Source organism: Phyllostomus hastatus, unplaced genomic scaffold (assembly GCF_019186645.2).
Source record: "Phyllostomus hastatus isolate PE091 unplaced genomic scaffold, TTU_PhHast_1.1 phas_contig_34, whole genome shotgun sequence".
In the NCBI taxonomy this organism is placed as follows: domain Eukaryota; kingdom Metazoa; phylum Chordata; class Mammalia; order Chiroptera; family Phyllostomidae; genus Phyllostomus; species Phyllostomus hastatus.
Genome location: NW_025333857.1, coordinates 13923651 through 13944206, shown reverse-complemented (window position 1 = coordinate 13944206; position 20556 = coordinate 13923651). Strand labels below are relative to the sequence as shown.

Here is a 20556-nt window from a genome sequence, read left to right as displayed (position 1 = left end):
AAGGAGGAAAAACACCACCACCCGCAAGGTGTCAAAGATGGGAGTATAATGTTGAAGGGAGAATTTCAAATGAACCACCTACACACTCACCTCCCTTAGAAACAGCACAGCTGGCTCAGAATCTGATCTTTTCTCAGATCTTCAGAGCAGAGTTTAATAAAACATTAATTATGTAGCAACCCTCCACACACTGTAAACAGGGATGATCCAGCTGCATAATTTTGCTAATGATATATCCAGAGAATGCTACTTCCATCTTACTGTGAGATATCTTTGTTCTTTACTTACTAGGGTTATGCTGATTTCAGAACTATAAACAACAATTGGTAATTATCACTCCATGTGATTCGATAAATCTGTAACACTATTTTGGATTTTGTAGGGAATGGACTTTAAAGTTTGGTTTTATGATAATCCACAATTAGGTTAGATGAGGGATCGTTGGAAGACAGAGCCCAGGGAAGAAAGAGATAAGTTGTCAGTGTAGGTGAAAAATGCCATGTGAATGGGGAGTCCAGGTTTTAGCGGATGGAGATTGTAATATGTTGTTGGAGCTGCCGTAGGTAATGGATTACTACTAATTTTTTTCTGCAATTTTTTCATTATCTCTGTGGTATCCATTGTGACTTCTTTTTCTTAATCATTGTGTCCCTCAGTATGTTGAACCATTGCACACAGGCACCACCCAAGCTTTCCCCTGGTGCTTCATGTGTGTTGTTGTTTCTCCAGTCTTATTGCACCTCTTGACCTCTTCACCGAATAGCTCAGGTCCTGTTGGGGGTGGGTGTGCCTGTCACACAGAGGTTTGTTTCTTTTTAGTTGTGGAAACCCACGTTGTCTTAAGTGGTACTGTATTCTTTCATCTGAACCAATCTGTTACCAGAGGATATTTAAGAAAGTAGGTGAAAGGTGGAAAAAAATAAACACAGGGCTTAATATTTAGAGGATATTTTTAGATTCAAAGCAGCTCACTGCTTTCCATGAAATAGTTGGGTGTAATTATTGGTTCATGTTCTCACTTTTGGTGGTTTTTCTTTAAAGAATGAAATGCTGGTTTTAACTGTATGTGTATTTGGTTCTCCAGGTTTATAAGAATGTGGTTATTTTGTCTAATGGCTGTATGGATAGTATTTCCTTTTATCTCTTGTAAAGTATCATTTTTAGCCATTACAGAAGTCCTTTTTCTATATAACCTTCAGAGAAGGTGAACTTACATATTAAAATAAATTATGACAGTAACTAAATTTAAAATTATTTTAGAGTCATAGTAGGAAGCCATTGAATGGAAAATGACAGTGTTATTTTTTAGGTCCTCTGGAATGCTTAAGTAGAGCTAGAAGTAAATTTTTTAGATTGTTTTGAGTGGTGCAGTTTATTTGGTGACTTGTTGAATCCTCTCCTTGACCGCCTGCCCTGAACTTGGGGTATGGTCATTGCGGGAGAGAGTCTCATTGTGGGAAAGTCTTCATCTGTCTGTAGTGAGTGGTTTTGATTCTGTCAAATAGTTCTAACTAGTTCTATGTCTAGTATTTATACAAGAGAAATAGTCAAGCTTGGGAGTCATGAGCTCTATTTTTGGGCTGGGAATCTTACAGATAATTTCACATCAGGGAAGTAACACTGTTTTAAGGGCATTGCAGAAGGAACTTCTTGTTTGATCACCGTTTTTAAGGGCATTGCAGAAGGAACTTCTTGTTTGATTTAATGAAACCTCACTCTTCCTTCCCAGGCTATGTCTCTCACCTTTCAAAAGCCGAATTGTCATTATTTACATAGAATGCTGAAAATGAAGAGCTCTGTTTATTGGATAGTATGACTTAAAAGAGGAAAAGACAGCAGAATGGCAATCATACATCCTTGACATTCTCTGGACTCAAGGCAGGATGCTCTTGGCACCCTGGCACCCTTCCTCAGGATCAGGATAGCTAGAGACAGAAATGATCTTAATTCTTGGGACCACGACTTGAAGTGGGGCTGCTGGGTTCCAATTTTTTTAAGTTGCTGCGATAACCTTTGACTCTGTTCTCAGTGCAAGTAAAGTGGGTCTGTCCTGCCTCTGTCCGGCTCTGAGGCTCGGCTTTTCTGTACCACTGCAGCCCACTCGGCTCTGCAGCAGCCTTCCTGCATCTGGCTGTCCTGTCTCCCACACGATGCTGCGTCACATGCAGGGTCATTTCTTTTTCTTTATTTATCTCGAGAACCTAGTCAGCAGAGCATCAGTTTGATTGCTGTTATCTGAATTTTTTATTTACTTAGGGAGTCTGTGGAAGGTCATAGTTGAAATCAATTTTATGACTAGGTTATAAGGAAGCATAAAGTATACTTTTTCTGATTTGGTACATTTTGGCCAAAACATTTTTTTGGTGACTTTCGCTTCTCTCTTTTCAAGTGTTCCGTGGTGTATTCTGCTGTAGAAGCCATCAGCCACCTTATCTCTTTCTCCCTGGCCTGCAGGAGATTGACAGGCCTGATGACTCACAATGGTGCATCTTGCCTTCCAGGTGAGGCTTGAGCCCTCATAGAGGGAGTGCCATGGTCCCAGGTAGGCCAGGCAGGGAAAACAATAAACACATTGATTTGCAAGGAAGGATTATAAGCAACGGTAACAAGACAGTTGACTGTCATATTTTCTCCTTCCTTTTTTTGGTGGAGTGGGGTGGAAATGGAGTAGGGACATGTAGGAAACACCTGAACCAGAATGAAAAATTTCATGTAGGAATAACAAAGGACTTCTATTACTGACTTTTTTGGTTTGAACTAACTGCGGGGTCATTAAGAGAAATCCTGCAGCTATTCTGAAATTGATGTGCTATCAGGAAAACTCCACCTTAAATTCCCTCTAAAGTGCATTCGGCTTTGCCTCATTATGGCGCATTTTGGAAGAGTGTTTTCCTCAGGTAGCATGTGTTCATCCTCTGCGGTGACAGGCGAAGAGCTGTATTAGCGACGGGAGTCTGGGCGCTGTGAGCCAGCAGTGCTGTGTGCACTGTGTCCCATGGATGGTACTGAGTGTCCGGGCCTGTGCTTACAGAGCTTGGCCCAATTCAGGAAGGGCAAAGAGTTCTGATTTGCTTGTGAGAAGTCTCCTGATACGATAAAAAAACATTGAACATAAATTGAATCCATTTTTCCTCATCAAAACCGCAGATTTACCTGTATACCCATGTTCCTAGCAGTGTTAACCACAATAGCCAAAAAGGTGGAAGCAAACTAAGTGTCCATGACAAATGACTGCATGAACAAATGTAGTGTATCCACAGTGTGGAATATTATTCAGCTTTAAAAAGGAAGGGGTTTCTGCTACATGCTATAATGATGAACCTTACACTTTTTTACACTAAGTGAAAAAAGCCAGTTACAAAAAGGCGAGCACTCTATGCTCCTGCTTAAATGAGGCTCCTAGAGGAGTTACATTTGTGGAGACACAGCAGGATGGTGGTTGCCAGTGACCAGGGGTGGGGAGTGGGGAGTTAGCATTTCATGGTTGGGAAGTTTCAGTTGGGACAGATGAAAAGTGCTCTAGAGATGGATGGTAATTGTGGTTGTACAGCAATGTAAATATACTTAATGCCACTGAACTGTACACTTAAGCATGTGTAGTGTGGCAGATTTTATGTTATGCATACTTTATCACAATTAAAAAAAAAAAGCCTGAGCGAATCACTCTGATTTTTCTCTGGTCACAGTGCAGTGTGGCTCTCCTGGTTCTGTGATTGGTGCTGGGGATGAAACAGTGAGCAAAGCTATTGGCTGGAAGGGACCTTAGTCATTATCTGCTCTGACTCTCATTTTATAGGTGAGAAACCTGAGTCCCAGGGTGGGCGTGGTCCTCCAGTCTTCTCACTTATCTGGTTTTCCTGGAGGCAGCATGTCCAGAGATTATTAAGTGGTGGTCTGTGGCATCATAGAACCTGGGCTGCACTCTGACTCTGCTGCGTTACCCAGGGTCACACAGATGGTGAAATTCTCTAAACCTGTTTCTAAATCTATAAATGGGAATCCTGTCAGTATCCCATGAGGTTGTGAGGATCAATTGAGCTGCTTCATATTAGGCACTCAACATGGTGTTTTGGTACACAGGAACAAATAAATGTTTGCTGTTTATTATCATCATTGTTGCTGTTCCTAGCTTCTGCTGCAAGGAGGCTTTGGAGACAGGTTTGGGGATTGGAACTCACTGGTAACCACTTGTTAGCTTTCTCTCCTTATAAACCAGGGTGTGACAGAGGGTGGATGGATTGCTAGTCTCGCTGCGGGTGGTTGTGAAGGAAGGCATACTTGACGAAGCACTTGGTTCATGGTGACAAGTTCAGTTGATTTTAGCACTTAAGGGGCTGTTGCCTCAGGCAGGAGGCGTAACATCTACAAAGTCCTGGTCTTCAAGAGCAGTGCTGAGAGCAGTCATGCTCAACTCTGATTCTGGGCTGAGGGTGGGGGTGTATTCTCACGAGCCTACTTCCCACAGTCTCCTGTGGAAGGGGCCACTGACTCTTCCATGTCCCCAGAAGTTGGTCAGCCTGCATGCGGAGCTGGGCTTAGTGCAAGGCAAGGGCAGTAATGTTAGTGTTAACTCACAAGAACTTTTGTTTCTGACCCTAGATGATGAAGCATCCTTCCATTACTGACTCATCGTCTGCCCTAAAATTTCCACACGTTACTGCAATTCACTAATGCTTTTTTTTCTCCCCAACTAGTGTAATCCAGTACTTCTCAACCCTCATTGGCTGGGTTAGGGATACTGGGTGAGTTTTTAAAAAAAGTGCTCAGACCCCACTCCTCCTCAGGCCAATTAAACTGGAAGTTTCCAGGTGATAACCACATGCAGCCCGGGCTGAGAACCAGGAGCCGTTCCTTTGCTTGAACTCCATCTACTTTTCCTTTTAATTGAGGTGAACTCTGCTGGTCTGCTGGCTGTAGTGGCCTGTGGCTGTGCTCGTCAGGTTTCTTCTTGTTAGCCATGCTGAGATATTTGGTCTGGGGTTCCGGCGGGGGGGAGCTATATCAGGTTTAATCAATGCTGTCTGGTGAAGTGAAAGCTTGACATTCTCCCAAAGTCCGAACTGCTTAGCATTTTCTTTTGTCTCCAATAGGTGAGTAAAAAAAGGAATTGAGTGTTTGGAGTTCTCTGTCTCATGATGCTGAAACTACCACAGCAGATAAGTAATAGTATGAAGCTGAAGCTGTCTTGGTGAGCCTCAGTTCCCGCCTGGGCAGCTCTTTTCTGCAGTGAAATGGCTGTTTAGAAAAGGAGTTGAAAACAAGGCTTCACGGAGTTCATGAGAAAGATGGAAGCACTCTGCAAACATGTGTTTCAGAAGAGCATGTTCGCCAGCCGATGCCCCGTCTTTCCCTTCTTATCACAGGGGCTGATAGAGCGGAGGAGAGTTGTTTAAAATGATGACACTGCTCAACGATGAAGTCAAATGCATTACATTAAGACCTTGTTCAAAGCTTTTTTTTACAGGCTCACCATTCATAGCCTGTGTATATTTACATGGTATTGTAGGGTATACAATTGTATCTTCAACTTGTTTCTTCAAAATTTGAATGGCTGACACTTCCAGCAGTCTCCAAGAGCTTGTCTGGTGTGATGATGTTTGCTTCAGTCTGTAGCAGAATCGCCCCTCTTGAAATTACGTGGAAACAGTGGTGGGAGACTTGGTGCTGTCACAAACGGATCGTTCGGATTCATGCGTAAAGGCAGTTCATGTCATGATTCATGAATACTGTCTGTCCTCAGTACCTGTGCTCATTGCTGGACATACGATAACATGAAATGTTCCTTTTTTTTAAATTTTAATCATTGTTCAAGTACAGTTTTCTCTCTTTTACTCCCAGTCCAGCCCACCCACCCAACCCTCCCCCTTCCCTCCCATTACCACCCTCCCCCTAGTTTTTGTCCATGTGTCCTTTATACTTTTTCCCGTAAACCTTTCCCCTTTTCCCCTAATATTCCCTCTCCTCTCCCATTTGGTCACTGTCAGCCTGTCCTCTATTTCAGTGTCTTTGGTTATATTTTGCTTGTTTCTTTGTTTTGTTGTTTAGGTTCCTGTTAAAGGTGAGATCATATGGTATTTGTCTTTCACTGCCTGGCTTGTTTCGCTTAGCATAATGCTTTCCAGCTCCATCCAAGCTGTTGCAAAGGGTAGGAGCTCCTTCTTTCTTTCTGCTGCATGGAATTCCATTGTGTAAATGTAGCATAGTTTTTTGATCCACTCATTTACTGATGGGCACCTAGGTTACTTCCAGCACCTAGCTATTGTAAATTGTGCTGCTATGAACATTGGTGTGCATAGGTTCTTTTGGATTGGTGTTTTAGTGTTCCTAGGATATAGTCCCAGCAGTGGAATTGCTGGGTCGAAAGGCAGATCCATTTTTAGTTTTCTGAGGAAATTTCATACTGCTTTCCATAGTGGTTGTACCAGTCTGCAGTCCTACCAACAGTGCACTAGGGTTCCCTTTTCTCCACAACCTCTCCAACACTTGTTGTTTGTTGCTTTGTGTATGATGGCCATTCTGACTGGTGTGAAGTGGTATCTCCTTGTGGTTTTAATTTGCATCTCTCTGATAGCTAGCGATATTGAACATCATTTCATGAAATGTTTCTTACCCTGAAGAAATTCATGATTTTTCTTTCCCTTTAGCTCATCTGTTAAAATGTAGATGGAATTCTGTGTTTGGGAGGATGGCTTGCACTTGTATATAAACAACTGAGGAAGTTAGATATTTAGAAGTGAATCTTGTTTGAACTTGGAATTTGTAAGCAGCTCTCTTTATGGTCAAAACTTATTGTTGAAACCTGTTAAAGGAAATTTTGATGAATATGTTTGGTTCTCTCTTACTCAGATAGGTTGGAAGCAACAAGTATTTTCATTTTGACTCATACTTTCTCCAGTGAAATGACAGTGTGTTGATGGATGAAGCACAGTGATATTTTAAGCTGTTCTGACATTTCCACAGCGAAGTATTGTCAGAAACAGCCCTGAAGTTTGAAAGAGCTGCACATGCTTTCATGATTTGCCTCCGTCTCTCTTTATGTAGACATTTCAAGAAAGCAAATAAAATTATTCAGGGCTCTAAGCAAAGGAATTGTCAGCAGGATTTGAAGTTGTAATTAGGTTTGGGGAAAAACATGAATTATTTTCAGTAACATTCAAGAACAAATACAATTTAACCAAACCTTTTTAGTTCCAGTGAATGTAAGGCATTTGAAATTCCATGTAGGTGGCCACATTGCTCTTAATTCATAATAATTAAAAAATAACATTTTTCATAAAGCAGCTCTGCTTTGGTGGATGGAGGTGCAGGAGTCCAACTGATGTGTGAGGTTGATCTGTTCTTTCACTACCCTCGTCGGTAATGGGAAATGGACCCCCGAGTTTGTTACCTTTAACAGAACGTGGGGGGCGGTGGGGCTGCAGGGCCGAAGAAGACATGGTCCTTGCCCTCCAGGGGCTTCAGTCTAGTCGTGACGACGTTGGAAACCAACATTGCTGAGCACTTACTGGACAATAATTCTCAGAGCCCCGTGAAGTACTTACTAATGGCATCCCTGTTTATAGATGTGGCAGGGGGAGTGCAGCGAGGTGACAGCTTGTTCACTATCCCAGTTTATAAAAAGGAGAATTAGAGTTTGAACTCAGATGGTCAGCCCGTACAACCCAAGCACCAAGTAGGTAGTTTAGGTAAAATTTATGTCTGGGATTTAGTGAAGGAGGGTTGGAAATGAAAAGGAGCAAAGATGCTCAACCTTGTTTTTAAGCAGATGCATTGAACACTTTTTGGGTCACAGTCTCTACCTGTAAAACTCTGACAAGTACAGGGTTGCAAAGCAAATGCCTACAGAAGCCAGGCAGGAGTAGAGCTGTGAAGCCCGTCAGGGAAGGGGGTGGGGTGGGGCAGGGCAGCAGTGCACTGGAAAGCCTCTCTGCAGCTGTGACTGTGGGAAGGGGAGCCCAGTATGGCTCATCTTTAAAAGGGCAACAATTAAAGGTTTAAAAAACATCTACAGGTCATAAAAATAGATCTTTGGATCTATTGCTAGATCAAGTGTGAATCTGTAATGAACTGTCCTGGACGGTAATTGAAAGAAGTTTGGGGAGAAGGATTGAGAATGTGGGGAAAACACTTTGTTCTCTAAAAGAAAGTTGCAGATCGCATTACAGAGCTACAGCTGAGCTCCATAAGGTTGCCTCTGAAGAAGGGCACGGCCCCCCAGCTCATTCCCTCCCGCCTGGGCCGTCTGCCTGGTGGGTGCGAGGGTCTTGGAAGCTGCAGCAGATGCACACCACACCTGTGCTGCTCACAGAGTTTCGCTGCCCAAGGCACTTTCTTAATGCAAGTACACTGCTCAAGTATTTGTTCGTTAAGTTAGGTTGGAGCCCTTGCTACCACTAAATTAATTTTTCCCTAAGTTGGTGTTATTGTATCACATGTATGCAATTTGAGCTCTCTGGATCTGGATTTGATTTGAGGCCCCACCTTCTAGCTGTGCAACTATGGGCACGTTCCACCTTCTCAAAGTTCAGCTTCCATGGGGTACTGAAAGGAATAAATACCAAAGTGCACATACCGGTCTGGCATGAAGCAAATGATAGTTTCCTTCCTTTTTATCCTTTTAACTGATCACATGATTTGTGGAAGTGATAATGAAGGAGCTTTCTGAAGATCAAGGCTGTGTGTGAGCACAGGGCTTTGATTCTATTTAGACTGTGTTCTGGTTTACAGGCTCCTGCAAGGGCATTTGGGGAATTGGAGATGGGAGTTAAGGCCTGTTTCCATTCTCAAGGAGCTTATAATTTAGGATGAGAGACACATGAGAGGCGGTGTTTCACTGGTGGGTTGGCACAAGGGGGCGATATGTTTAGAATGGCGGCAATGGCTGTTCTGGGGCGGGGGGTGGTGGTGGTGAGTGCACACCACTGTGGGGACTGAGAACTTTGGGGAACCCCTTGAACTGTTAAAAACTGTTTTCAGAAAACCGAAGTGTAAGCATTGTGGTGGTTCAATAATGTCTAGATATTTTTTTCTTTTTTCTTTTAGGTGGGACTGTGGGTAGGGGGACTGTGAGGAATATAAGTGTCACACAAATTTTGTAAGCAAAGTATTCTCAAATTTTCTAAAGTTTTTATATTGTCTTCTATAAACAAGTTTGCTGACTTAAACAGATAGAATTGTAATAAAAATAGGGCAGTGCTTTTCAAAATGAGGCCTTCTCTTATGTCAGAGGAGCATGTTTTCAAGTGGATACATTATAATTAGTTCTCCCTTTCTTTAGGTTGTAGGCTCATCACCCTAAAGTTAATACACTTAAAAAATCAGTGTCTGAATAAAGAGAAGATATTAATAGTGCTAGGGTATTAAATAGGCTCTCATTTCTTTTCAGCAAAGATTTTTTAAAATTGGCAATTAACTCTTTTCCCTATTTCTCTAAGACTGTACTTAGTCATTATGACATTTTATTTCATGAAAGATGTAAGTAACTTCTTTATTTCCTGGTATTAATAGTGTAAACATTATACTTTAAATATGGCTTTTCAAATAGGAATACATCTTTTATCAATCTCTTATTTCATAAACTTAAAAAATTATTTTGCTAAAAGGAAATATACAGGTAGACAAACTTCCTCTGATATTTTAAAATCTTCACCCAAGGATATGTTTTTATTGATTTTTTATTTTCTTAGAGAGGAAGGGAAGGAAGGAGAGAGCAACATCGATCAGTTGCCATGTGCCCCAACCAAGGACCAAACCTTCAACTGAGTTGTGTGCCTTGACTGGGAATCAGACCTGAAGCCTCTTTGGTGTGTGGGTTGATGTTCCAACTAACTGAGCTACCTGACCAGGGTAACTTCTTCAGGTTTTAAAAGTGTCTTATGAAAACTAACTGGATGAATAGCTTTGTACAAGTCTTCTAAATTTTTTGAAGCAGTTTTTAGAGAAATATAAGATCTGTATTTCTTTAGTATTTTCATAATTATGAAAGTAATATCTGATATTAATATTTTTAATTTTTAAAATTTTATTGAATTCGTTGGGGTGGTTAATAAAATTATATACTGTATTTTTTCAGACTGTTAGATGCACTTCCCCCCCAAACTTGGGCCGATAAGGGGAATGCATCTTATAGTCTGAATGTAGGTTACCTGTCTAGTAAATGTATTTACATTTACATTGGTGAAATACTATGTTATTTATGTTATTAAATATTTTACCACATTTTTTGCTTTAAATTTTTTTTTACTATTTTACTCCTCTAAAACCTAGGTGCATTTTATGGTCTGGTGCATCTTATAGTCCTAAAAGTATGGTAGGTTTCAAGTGTATGATTCTGTAACACATCATCTCTGTGTTGTGTTGGGTGCTCATCATCCAAAGTCATGTCTCCTTCCATCACTATTTATCACCCTAGTACCTTTGCTTCCTCTCACCCCGCTTTCCCTCCAGTAATCACCACCCTGTTGTCTGTGTCGATGATGATTTTTTCTTAATCCCGTCACCTTATGTACCTGCATCCCAGCACTCCTCCTTCTGACAACTGTCGGTCTGTTTTCTGCATCTGGAAGCCTGTTCCTCCTTTGCTTGTTCAGTTTGTTTATTAGATTCCACATGTAAGTGAGATCATATGGTCCTTGTCTTTTTCCTACAGGCTTATTTCACTTAGTATACTGCTGTCCAGGTCCATCCATGCTGTTGCAAAGGGTAAGATTTCCTACTTTTTTCACAGCTTTGTACTATCCATTGTGTAAATGTACCATTGATGTTTTGTCCACTCATCTGCTGATGGGCACCTGGGCCGCTTCCAAATCTTGGCGATTGTAAATAACACTGCAGTGAACATAGGGATGCATATATTCTTTCAAAGTAGTGTTTTGGGGGTTCTTTGGCTATGTTTCCAGAAGTAGAAACACTGGGTCATAAGGCCGTTCTATTTTTAATATTTTGAGGAAACTCCATGCTGTTGTCCACAGTGGCGGCACAAATCTGCATTCTCACTAACGGTGCACAAGGGTTCCCTGTTCTCCATATTCTCTCCAACACTTGGTGTTTATTGATTTACTGATGATAGCTGTTCTAACAAGTGTGAGGTGATTTGTCCTTGTGGTTTTAATGTGCATTTGTCTGATGATTAGTGACACCACGGCAGGGCATGAGCTCCATAGTGTGGTTCAACAGGGAGTCCACAGGGTGGGGCTCTTGTGTTCCCCCAGGCTGGTGCCATGTGGAGGACGGTGCTCCTCCCAAGAGAGGTGGAGACAGCGCTGAGGGAGAGGGACTCAGCCCAGGAATCCTAGTGGTTGTCACTTCTGCTCTCCACCCAGAGCCACAACCCCAGTCTCTCCTCACATGACTCTAGTCCACTCCACCCTCCCTCCACCAGAGCCCAGAGTGAGTGTTTGCAAACGAGATTTTGTGTGTTGACCCTTTAAGAGGGTGCCTGTGTCTAGCAGACTCTGTTTTCTCCCTGGTGGACAGAGTCCCCGCTGACTTTCACAGCCAGATGTTCTGTGGCTGCCTCTTCCTGGCTGTGGTGCTCTGGGCTGGGAAACCCTGCAAGGGGTTGAGACCTCACACACTCCTTGCGGGGCACCTTTGCAGCTGAGATATTCTTCTGGAATTTTAGTCACCTTCAGTGGGAGTGGGGCCAGCCCTTTTTATGTCTCTGCTTTTCCTATCAGTCTTTATGTGCCTTCTTCTGTAAGTCCTTGGTTATAAGACTTCTGTTCAGCTAGTCTTCAGTTGTTTATTCAGGTTGCTTGTCCTATATTTTAGTTGTAATTCCAGTTTGGTCCTGGGAGGAGGTGAGTATACCTTCCACCCACTCCACCCCTATCTTGCACCCCCCGATGTTAATTTTTATGGGATAAGTATGGGTCCACAATAAACATATAGTACATTTTTTTTTCATTTTTTGCTTTTGCTTGAAATTGGTCATGAAAACTGAAATAAATTCTGCAGAAATATAAGTTTTGTCTTTCCCTTGGGGTGCTACAATTTAATAAAATTCAAGCTTCAGTTGCTTTTGGCCACAGCATAAGCAGAGACCCTGAATTTCATGTTATTGCAGTAGTGTTCTTGAGGTGTGTGTGAATTGAGTACAGGACCTCATGTCTGAGTCTCCATGACCGATAACTGAGCTCCTTATTATTAAGTTCATGATTTCACACTGATATTCTTGCAAGAAGCTGATGATTCTCTAAAACACAGGTGAACGCTTTTGCCACCTCTCAGAACATGTCTGGTTAACTTTGCTGAGTGTATTTGCCTAAGCAAATAACAGATTGAATAAGATATAATTCACAAACCATATATTTCACTCATTTAAAGTGACAATTAAATGGTTTTTAATATATTCACAGACTTGTGTAACCATTGACACAATCCATTTTAAACATTTTTATCATCCCAGAAACTTCATACTCCTTAGCACATACTGGCAATTTCCCTCCAATGCCCACCTCCTTCTCAGAAGCCCCTGACAATCACTAATGCACTTCTGCCGTCTTGGATTGGGTTAGCCTCTTCTGTACATTTTACATGTGAGAGAAGTACAGTGTGTGGTCCTTTGTGTCTGAATTGTCTCACTTAATGTTTTCAGGCTTTATCTCTGTTGTAACATTTGTTGATACTTAATTCCTTTTTGTTTAAACTATCATTTTACTTAAGCTTATTTTGAGCAGGAGTAGAGATGTCGCCTTTTTTTAGCCTTGCTGAGGTTGAGACAGTCTTTCTTGTACATTAAAAGTCAACAAGAGTAATTTCTTAGTGCAACTGTTGCTTTTCTAATGCCACAAAGCTCTAGGAGCTGAGAACTGTGAGACAGTGAAATACTAGGAGCATTGTTACATGCTTTCAATTGAGGAAGCAAAATGTTAGTATTTTTCACTTACTTTTCAAATGAAGTTTTCATTCTTTAATTTTTAACTTTTTTTTTAAAATAAAAGCAGTGGTATGCTTTTCCTGCTTTGCTGAAAACTGCCTGTCTTCACAAAATATCCAGCTGATGTTGGTGAAAATTAACATGACAAAATATTGTGTTCAGATAAATAACAACAATGGCTATATTTTTGGCAAGAAACCACAACCACTGTCCCTCCCCCAAACAGTCTGTTCCCTGCAGTTTGGAATGTTCAGTCATTTGAAGCTTCCAGAAGACAGCATTCTTTCCTTTGTTGTCTGTGCTAAGCTCTGAAATTTTTATTTGTCTAAAAAAGGACACATTTGTTTTCCTTTAGATATTTAATGGCCTTTTAAGAAATCCGTTATGCAGAATACCTTGCCTATCAGAGAAAATCTTTGCTTGGTTCTTGGGCTTTTCAGTGATCATTTCATAATGTACGCAGTGTGTCATGCCCAGGACAGGAACAGCAGGGAGAGGTTTTCATGCCTGTACAGAAGTTGTTTTAGTATTTCATTGTTCTGAGGATGTTACACAGTCATTTGAAAATTCCTATTTTGGTTTCAGCAATGTGAAAAGCTTTCCCTTTTCCTCTTCTCTCCTCCCCAAGCTCATCTCAGTGCCACTAAATTACCAGTGACTTACTTGGCTGGCTGCCTGGTCTATCAAATGACTGACGACAATACTGGAGACCTTGTATGGCCGCTTTCTAAAGGATTTTGTATTTCCTTTATACTCTTGTCTCCTCCCTCTCTTTGGTGGGTAGACTGGATTATTTGGCTCCATTTGAGAAGGCTCTGGGCAAAATGCCATTTATCTATCTTTTCAACATTTGGGGACATGCTTTCTTAACAGATCTCTTTGGGATACAAGTTCTTTCTTTAACCTGATGACTGCATTTCTAAGTGCTATAAAGTGCTTTATCAGAAAATGTCTCAGTGTCCTGACAAAGTTACCATTGTACGTAGGTGCATTTGTGTTTGTAATGCTGAAAACGCATGGTTTCTGAAAAGAGAACAAAACATACAAATCCTTGCCCCTTTCCAACTTGGAAATTAACATGACTGATTTAGCCAGATCCCTCTGTGGGAGGAAATGGCAAAGACTGGATTAAACCCTCATGTCAAGGAAATTGACTTGGCTGCATTTCAGGCAGCAGGCTGGGCTGGCCTATTAAGATCTGTGTCAGTATCTTTGGTGGCCCTGGGATTGGGACCGGATAGCTATTTTTTATAATAGGTCAAACTCGGTGGAAAGAGAGCAGGCAATGAACATTCATTGAGAACCCTTATGTGTCAGGGAATGTTATATAAAGTACCACAGCTACTTGATAAATGGAGAAACTGAGGCCCAGAAAGGTTATGATTCAAATTGCTTTGTATCCAATTGGCTATACAGTATCATTTCCAGGTTCAGGGATGAGCTTCCCTGGCCTCCAGGGACCCTCAGAGGATCCCAGATACCAACGAAATCACTTTATTGGGGCGGATACCCCATCTGGTCCATCTGAGAATGCCCTGCCCTCCCTGATCTGAGGGTCCTCTGTGTTTGCGGCCCCTCCCAACTACTCTGGACCATTTGGCTGTGTGCTGCCTGCTCCCAGGTGCTAAGTAGCTGGTAGCAAGCACCCCATTGTGTTTCTTGCACAATTTGGTGAGTCAAAGGTTGACTTTCTGGTGAGCACTGACAGGTTGAGGCTATGGATCTGCCCAGAGTGTATTTTACTAGAATCGTTTTCTGGGACCTTTTAGCAATTCTCAAATAAAATCATACAGTTGACCATCTCTGTTTTCTATGAATAAATTCAGCCTTAAAATGCATAACCTTTCCATCTTTGAATTTTCTTTTTATAACACCATATTTTTATTTCCATCTATTAATATATCATCATTGTGAAATATAAAATAATTTTCTTTTTTATAGAAAATATTGAACCCAGGTTTCTTGTAGAACCCAGTCAAATTATATAATCATTTTAATCAGTGGAGACATTGCCCTGGTAGCTTTGCACCATTTCACTCTCTCCTGCAGGGCAGGCTGTGCTCTCTGAGGGAGAAAGCGGAAACTGTGCTCAGCGGTGGGACCCAGAGAGGTGTTCATGGGAACGGAGGTTCTGAGGCAGTGAGCATTCTGCTTTCTTGAGGTCCTTCTTATTAATGAGGTCTTTGTTCTGTAGCAGAGTGTTACTTACCCACCATTTTATTTATCCTACATCAGCCTTAATTTATTGAGAAGAATTTGTTGACTAAGCTATTTTGTGTAAACCTGTATCACACAGTGGATGAAGCACTTTGGTTCCTGGGAAAGAGATAACCTAGGAAACTACAGTTTTTTAAAAAAGAAAATATGGTGCTAGCCAGGGGGCCTGCTGACTTTCTATGACATATGCAGTGAATCAGTGACCCATTTTTCAGGAAGGTGGCAGCTGCATTTTTGTTCCATGGTGGGTAAACATAATGTATGGGTACAACTTCAACTGCAGCTAATTGGTTGTAGTAATACTTTTTAAAAATTGGAGTCAACAAGGAGAAATCTGCCAAAATGAATTCCATATGCACTAACCTAATAAAAGAAGCTGTCGTAATTTTTGTGAAGGTGGTATTTTTATCTTTATTATTATTTTTTTGAAGTGGTGAAGGAGGGAGGAAGGAGGGTGAGGGCTTGGGAGTTGGAGGAGGCTATGAATGAGAAAGCAAAGTGAATTGCTAGATTATGAACCTTTGTGAAATGAGGAAGAGGAATAAAATATCATTGCTGCTTTATCAAAAAGTGTTTTCTCCTTTATTTATCATTTAAAAAACAAGAAGGTATCAGCCTTCTGCATCATATCATTGATTTAGTAAGTTCCTTGCTTTAACTCTTCACTATTAGAGCCTGTAATTTTAGTAGATTATTGCATCTTAACTCTAATTTCTATTCTAAGGAGACTGGTGAAGTTAATTTATATAATTATCTTTAACTTTAATTTTCTTTTTGAATAGATAATACCGTCAGCTAGTACAAAAGGTCAGACACTGATGCCTGTATTCTACCCCCCTCCCCCCGCCACTAGTCCCCTCCCCCCAAGGCAGCCAGTGTTACCATTATCGTGTGTCTCCAAAATGAGCATATGCTGGCAAATTTGTATGTTTGTTTTCATTTTTCTCCCTTCTTTTCTTACACAAATAGAGGCATACAAAATATACTATTCTGTCTGTGTTTGGTTGTTTTCACTTTATGTACTTTGTAAATTATTCTGTGTCTGTACCCTGAGTATTCTCCTTGTTTCATGTTGGGTAGTATTCTGTTGTAACTTACTTAACCAATTTGCTACTGGTAGCCATTTAAGATGTTTCCAATTTGCTCCTTTGAACAATGCTGTGGATGTGAGGGTGATCTGGCTGTGACATCTGTCACCCCATTGATTGCTAGGGTTGAACAATGCTGCAATTTATAAAATTGCACACATAGTTAATTTGTTTAGAAAGGAGTGGAAACCAGTAGTTGAAAGCTGGTTTTAGGATTGTCCATGGAAGGTAGGGTTTTGTCATTGATTCCAAGACTGGGCTTCTTGGAGTCCTCATCAGGGAAGCAGGTGTTACTGGAGAAGGAAATGGAGTTTAATGGCCAAATAAGCTTGGAAAATGTAGTATTCTCTATTTTCTCCTGGAGCTTCATGAAAGAGTTAGCATATTAAAGACTTAAAGCACTCATGTGGTTTTAACAGTTAACAGCAACAAACTGCCAGAGATCACTTTTCAGACTTATTTGAGGATCACATATTTCAAGATGCCTGTTAACATCTGTCAAGCCAGTTTCTGTAAACGTCCCCTCCCCCAGAACAAAACAAAATAAAAACAGGGAAATGATGACCTGTGCGATCTCCCATCTTCCCAGTTCCATACATACCGAAAGCTAGCTAAACATTTGGTTTTTCAGCAGACAGACTGCTTGCCTTTGGAATCATGTTTCTGGACACCTATAGCTTGATTAGTTTTCTGGTCCCTGTACTTACCGTGAAACACACCTTATTTGGAAAGCTGTGTGTCAGGACCATCTTTTGCTGGTGGATGTGAAGGTAGGTGAGATCAAACATTTTGGGTGGAGCCCAGTGTGAACTGAAGCCTGGAGTTGTGGAATCATATTGTACTTGGGGACAAAAGCAGGGAGTTCATTTTGCTAGGGTGTGGGTGTAGTAGTGGGTAAAGGAGAGTGGTAAGACTTTATAAAATAAGCAGCAGTCCAGGAGAAGCTTCAGTTTGGAGTTCTGTTGTGGAATATGGAGAGGAAAGTGCTATTTTTTTTCCTCTAGTGCACTGATTTCACCTGGGGATTATTTTCTTCCCCTTATTCCCCCGGGGATATTTGGCCTGTCTGGAGACATTTTGATTATTCACAACTGGGAAGTGCTGTTGGCAGTCGGTAGAAACAAGGGGTGCTGCTAAACCTCCTACACGGCACTGGACAAAACACAGCAAAGAATCGCCCTGTCCAAAATGTCAGCAGTAACCCATTGATAAATCTGCTCCAGTGGGACACTGCCAGGGTTGGGGACTGAGTAAATTGTCATTATTTCTCTGTCCAAGCATCTGAAATGATGTAAATCAGCTATGTGCCATTGTGCACTGCTGTGCTTTCGTGACACCAGCATTTGATAGTACAGATTCAGGACCCCTTACTCACATTTTTGCCATTTAAAAAGCTCTGAAAATATAAAGGTCCTTCTTAATTTATTTAACAGTAATACCTCATCTTCATTGACTTATGGTCAGTGTGTTTGATTGTAGACTTGTCTTCTGGTTTTCTATACGAATGCCCACTGCACTATATCATCTTTCTAAAAATCTGAAAAATGTTGTATTTGAAATACTTGAAGCCCCAAAGGATTCTGATAAGGGATTGTGAATTTATATATCAATCTAAATTTTCACCAAATTTGGTTTCTTTTAAGAAATTAGCAACCATTAGTAATGCTTATTGATTTTTTTAATTCCCCAAAAGACTTAAGGTCATTGAGAAGAATTTCATCTGTGCAGTGCTGTTTGCCAGTGACTGTTCTCAACACATTACTTGTGTTAACTAACCTTCAAAACGCTGTTTCTGCTTCCCAGTGAGGAAACTGGCACAGTAACCTACCCAACACCCCATACCTGGTAAATGGCAGGGCTGGGCTTAGATCTCTGGCACAAAGAAGGAAATCATCCACAATCTCAGCAACTAGATATAGACGGGGCTGCTGTTTCTGTTTCCTTACAGTCTACCTCTCCCAACCCCTGGGCCCCACTCTCTGTGGCTTAACATAAATATTTGTCTTAAGTATTTTTCAAAAGTCTGATTGTTAACTGACTGCTTCAACATTTAGAAGAATAGTTGAGTTAACTGTAATTTATTTAAACAGTTTTCTATTGTTGGCATTTAGGCTGTTTTCAGTTTTTCACAGTAGAACACTGGCATGAGCAAGTTTAGATCTAATATTTGTCCATATCTCTGATTACTTCTTTATTTTAAAATCATTTTATTCCTTAGTACAAGTCAAGACACCAAATTAATTGAATCAAGAATTTCTTTTCTTTCTTTTTTTTTAAAGATTTTAGTTATTTATTTTTAGAGAGGGAAGGGTGGGAGATAAAGAGAGAAACATCAATGGGCGGTTGCTGGGGGTCATGGCCTGCAACCCAGGCATGTACCCTGACTGGGAATCGAACCTGCGACACTTTTGTTCCCAGCCCGCACTCAATCCACTGATCTACACCAGCCAGGGCTTGATTAGTTCTTTAGGGAATGCTCTAAAGGGAATCGTTAGTGCGTATAACTTTTACAGACTCTTCGTCTATTCTGCAGAACATACCAGTTTATGCTCCCATCGGCAAGCACTTCACTCTCATTAGCATTGATTGTTAAAACAGTTTTTCTCTATTTCCGATTCTGAGATGCAGTAGCTGGTGTTTTCTGAGAAGATGGACAGATGACTGGACATTTAATATGATTTTTCATTTTTCAGAAAACTAGAAATAAAAATAAAAACAATTTTCACAGGAAAAAAAGCACCCAAATTAAGTAGTTGGAACAACTGATTTTTAAAACTTTAAATTTCAAAAAATTGCATTTGCAGCCATTTTATTTTCAGTTTGATTCATGATGTTAAATTGTGACTCCATTTCACATTATTATGAAGTGTTGGAGGAAATGAGTGTACACTGCATTAGGGGATACTTTGGTCAGCATAGTATTGATATGTGATCAGTAAATACCCATTTAGTAAATGTTTATGGGGCGTCTCCTACATGCCACACACTGCACTTGGTGTTGGGCATGCAGTGAGGAGTACATTTATTATACAATAATAGCAAACCCTGGTAGAGCTTCTTAGGTGTCAGGCATCATTCTAACTGCTTACATATATTGACTCATCCCTCACAACAACCCTGTAAGGTAGGTACTACTATTATTTTTATTTTATTATAATTTTTTATTGTTGAGTATAATTGTCTTTATTCCCCCCTCCCCCCGCATCCTCCCCACTCCACTCATCTCTGCCTCCCACCCTCAAACCTATCCCCAACCTTTGGCTTTGTCCATGTGTCCTTTATACATGTTCCTTGATGGCCCTTCCCTTCTTATTGGGGGAAATTAATGGGGAATAATTTTCCCCCATTATCCCTCTCCCTTCTCTTCTCTCTGCCTCCAGCACTTGGCTATTGTAAATTGTGCTGCTATGAACATTGGGGTGTATAGATTCTTTTGAATTGGTGTTTCAGGATCCTTAGTGTATAATCCCAGCAGTGGAATTGCTGGGTCAAAAGGCAGTTCCAGTTTTAGTTTTCTGAGGACATTCCATACTGCTTCCACAGTGGCTGCCCCAGTCTGCATTCCCACCAACAGTGCACTAGGGTTCCCTTTTCTCCACCACCTCACCATCACTTATTGTTTGTTGGTTTGTTTATGATGGCCATTCTGACCAGTGCGAAGTGGTATCTCACTGTGGTTTTAGTTTGCATCTCTCTGATGGCTAGTGATGCTGAACATCCTTTCATATGTCTCTGGGCGCTCTGTAAGCCCTCCTTGGGCTTATAGAAGTGGCTGTTCAGATCCTTTGTCCATTTTTTAATTGGGTTATTTGTCTTTCTGGACTAGAGTTGTGTGAGTTCTTTATGTATTTTGGAGATCAAACCCTTATCTAAAGTATCATTTGCAAATATATTTTCCCATACAGTTTTTCCTTTTTCATTTTGCTGATGTTTTCTTTAGCCATGCAGAAGCTTTTTATTTTGATGAAGTCCCATTTGTTTATTCTTTATGTCCCTTGCTCTAGGGGACATATCAGTGAAAATATTGCTGTGTGCAATATCTGAGATTTTCCTGCCTATGTTCTCCTCTAGGACTTTTATGTGTCATGACTTACACTTAAATCTTTTATCCATCTTGAGTTTATTTTTGTGTATGATGTAAATGAAATGTGGTCATTTCATTTTTTTGCATGTAGCTATTATTATTTACAGTTAACTGATGAGAGAAGCACAGGGAATGTAAGTAACATGATCATAGACAAACAGCTACTGAGCAGTTGAACTAGGATCTGAACCCAAGCAAAGCCTGACTTTGCCCATTTGAGGGGTAGCCCTAGGGGGTTAGTGCAATATTCGGGGCATGAGAAAGTGGTGGCTTTAGCTGACAGTCCA

At 40.9% G+C, this 20556-nt stretch overlaps 1 protein-coding gene across 2 annotated transcripts in view; it reads left to right on the top strand.

Moving 5' to 3' along the window:
* The window catches only part of SH3GL2 (SH3 domain containing GRB2 like 2, endophilin A1), a 195035-nt gene that overhangs the window by 14362 nt on the left and 160117 nt on the right, over positions 1 to 20556 (top strand). The window contains exon 1 of one of the 2 annotated variants that reach the window (XM_045841028.1): positions 2456 to 2501. The exons of the other annotated variant lie outside the window; for it this stretch is intronic. Within the exon in view, the coding sequence (XP_045696984.1) occupies positions 2471 to 2501 (31 nt within the window). The 5' untranslated portion in view covers positions 2456 to 2470. Of the gene's footprint in view, positions 1 to 2455; positions 2502 to 20556 lie in introns of those variants that run through there. 2 annotated transcript variants of the gene reach the window in all.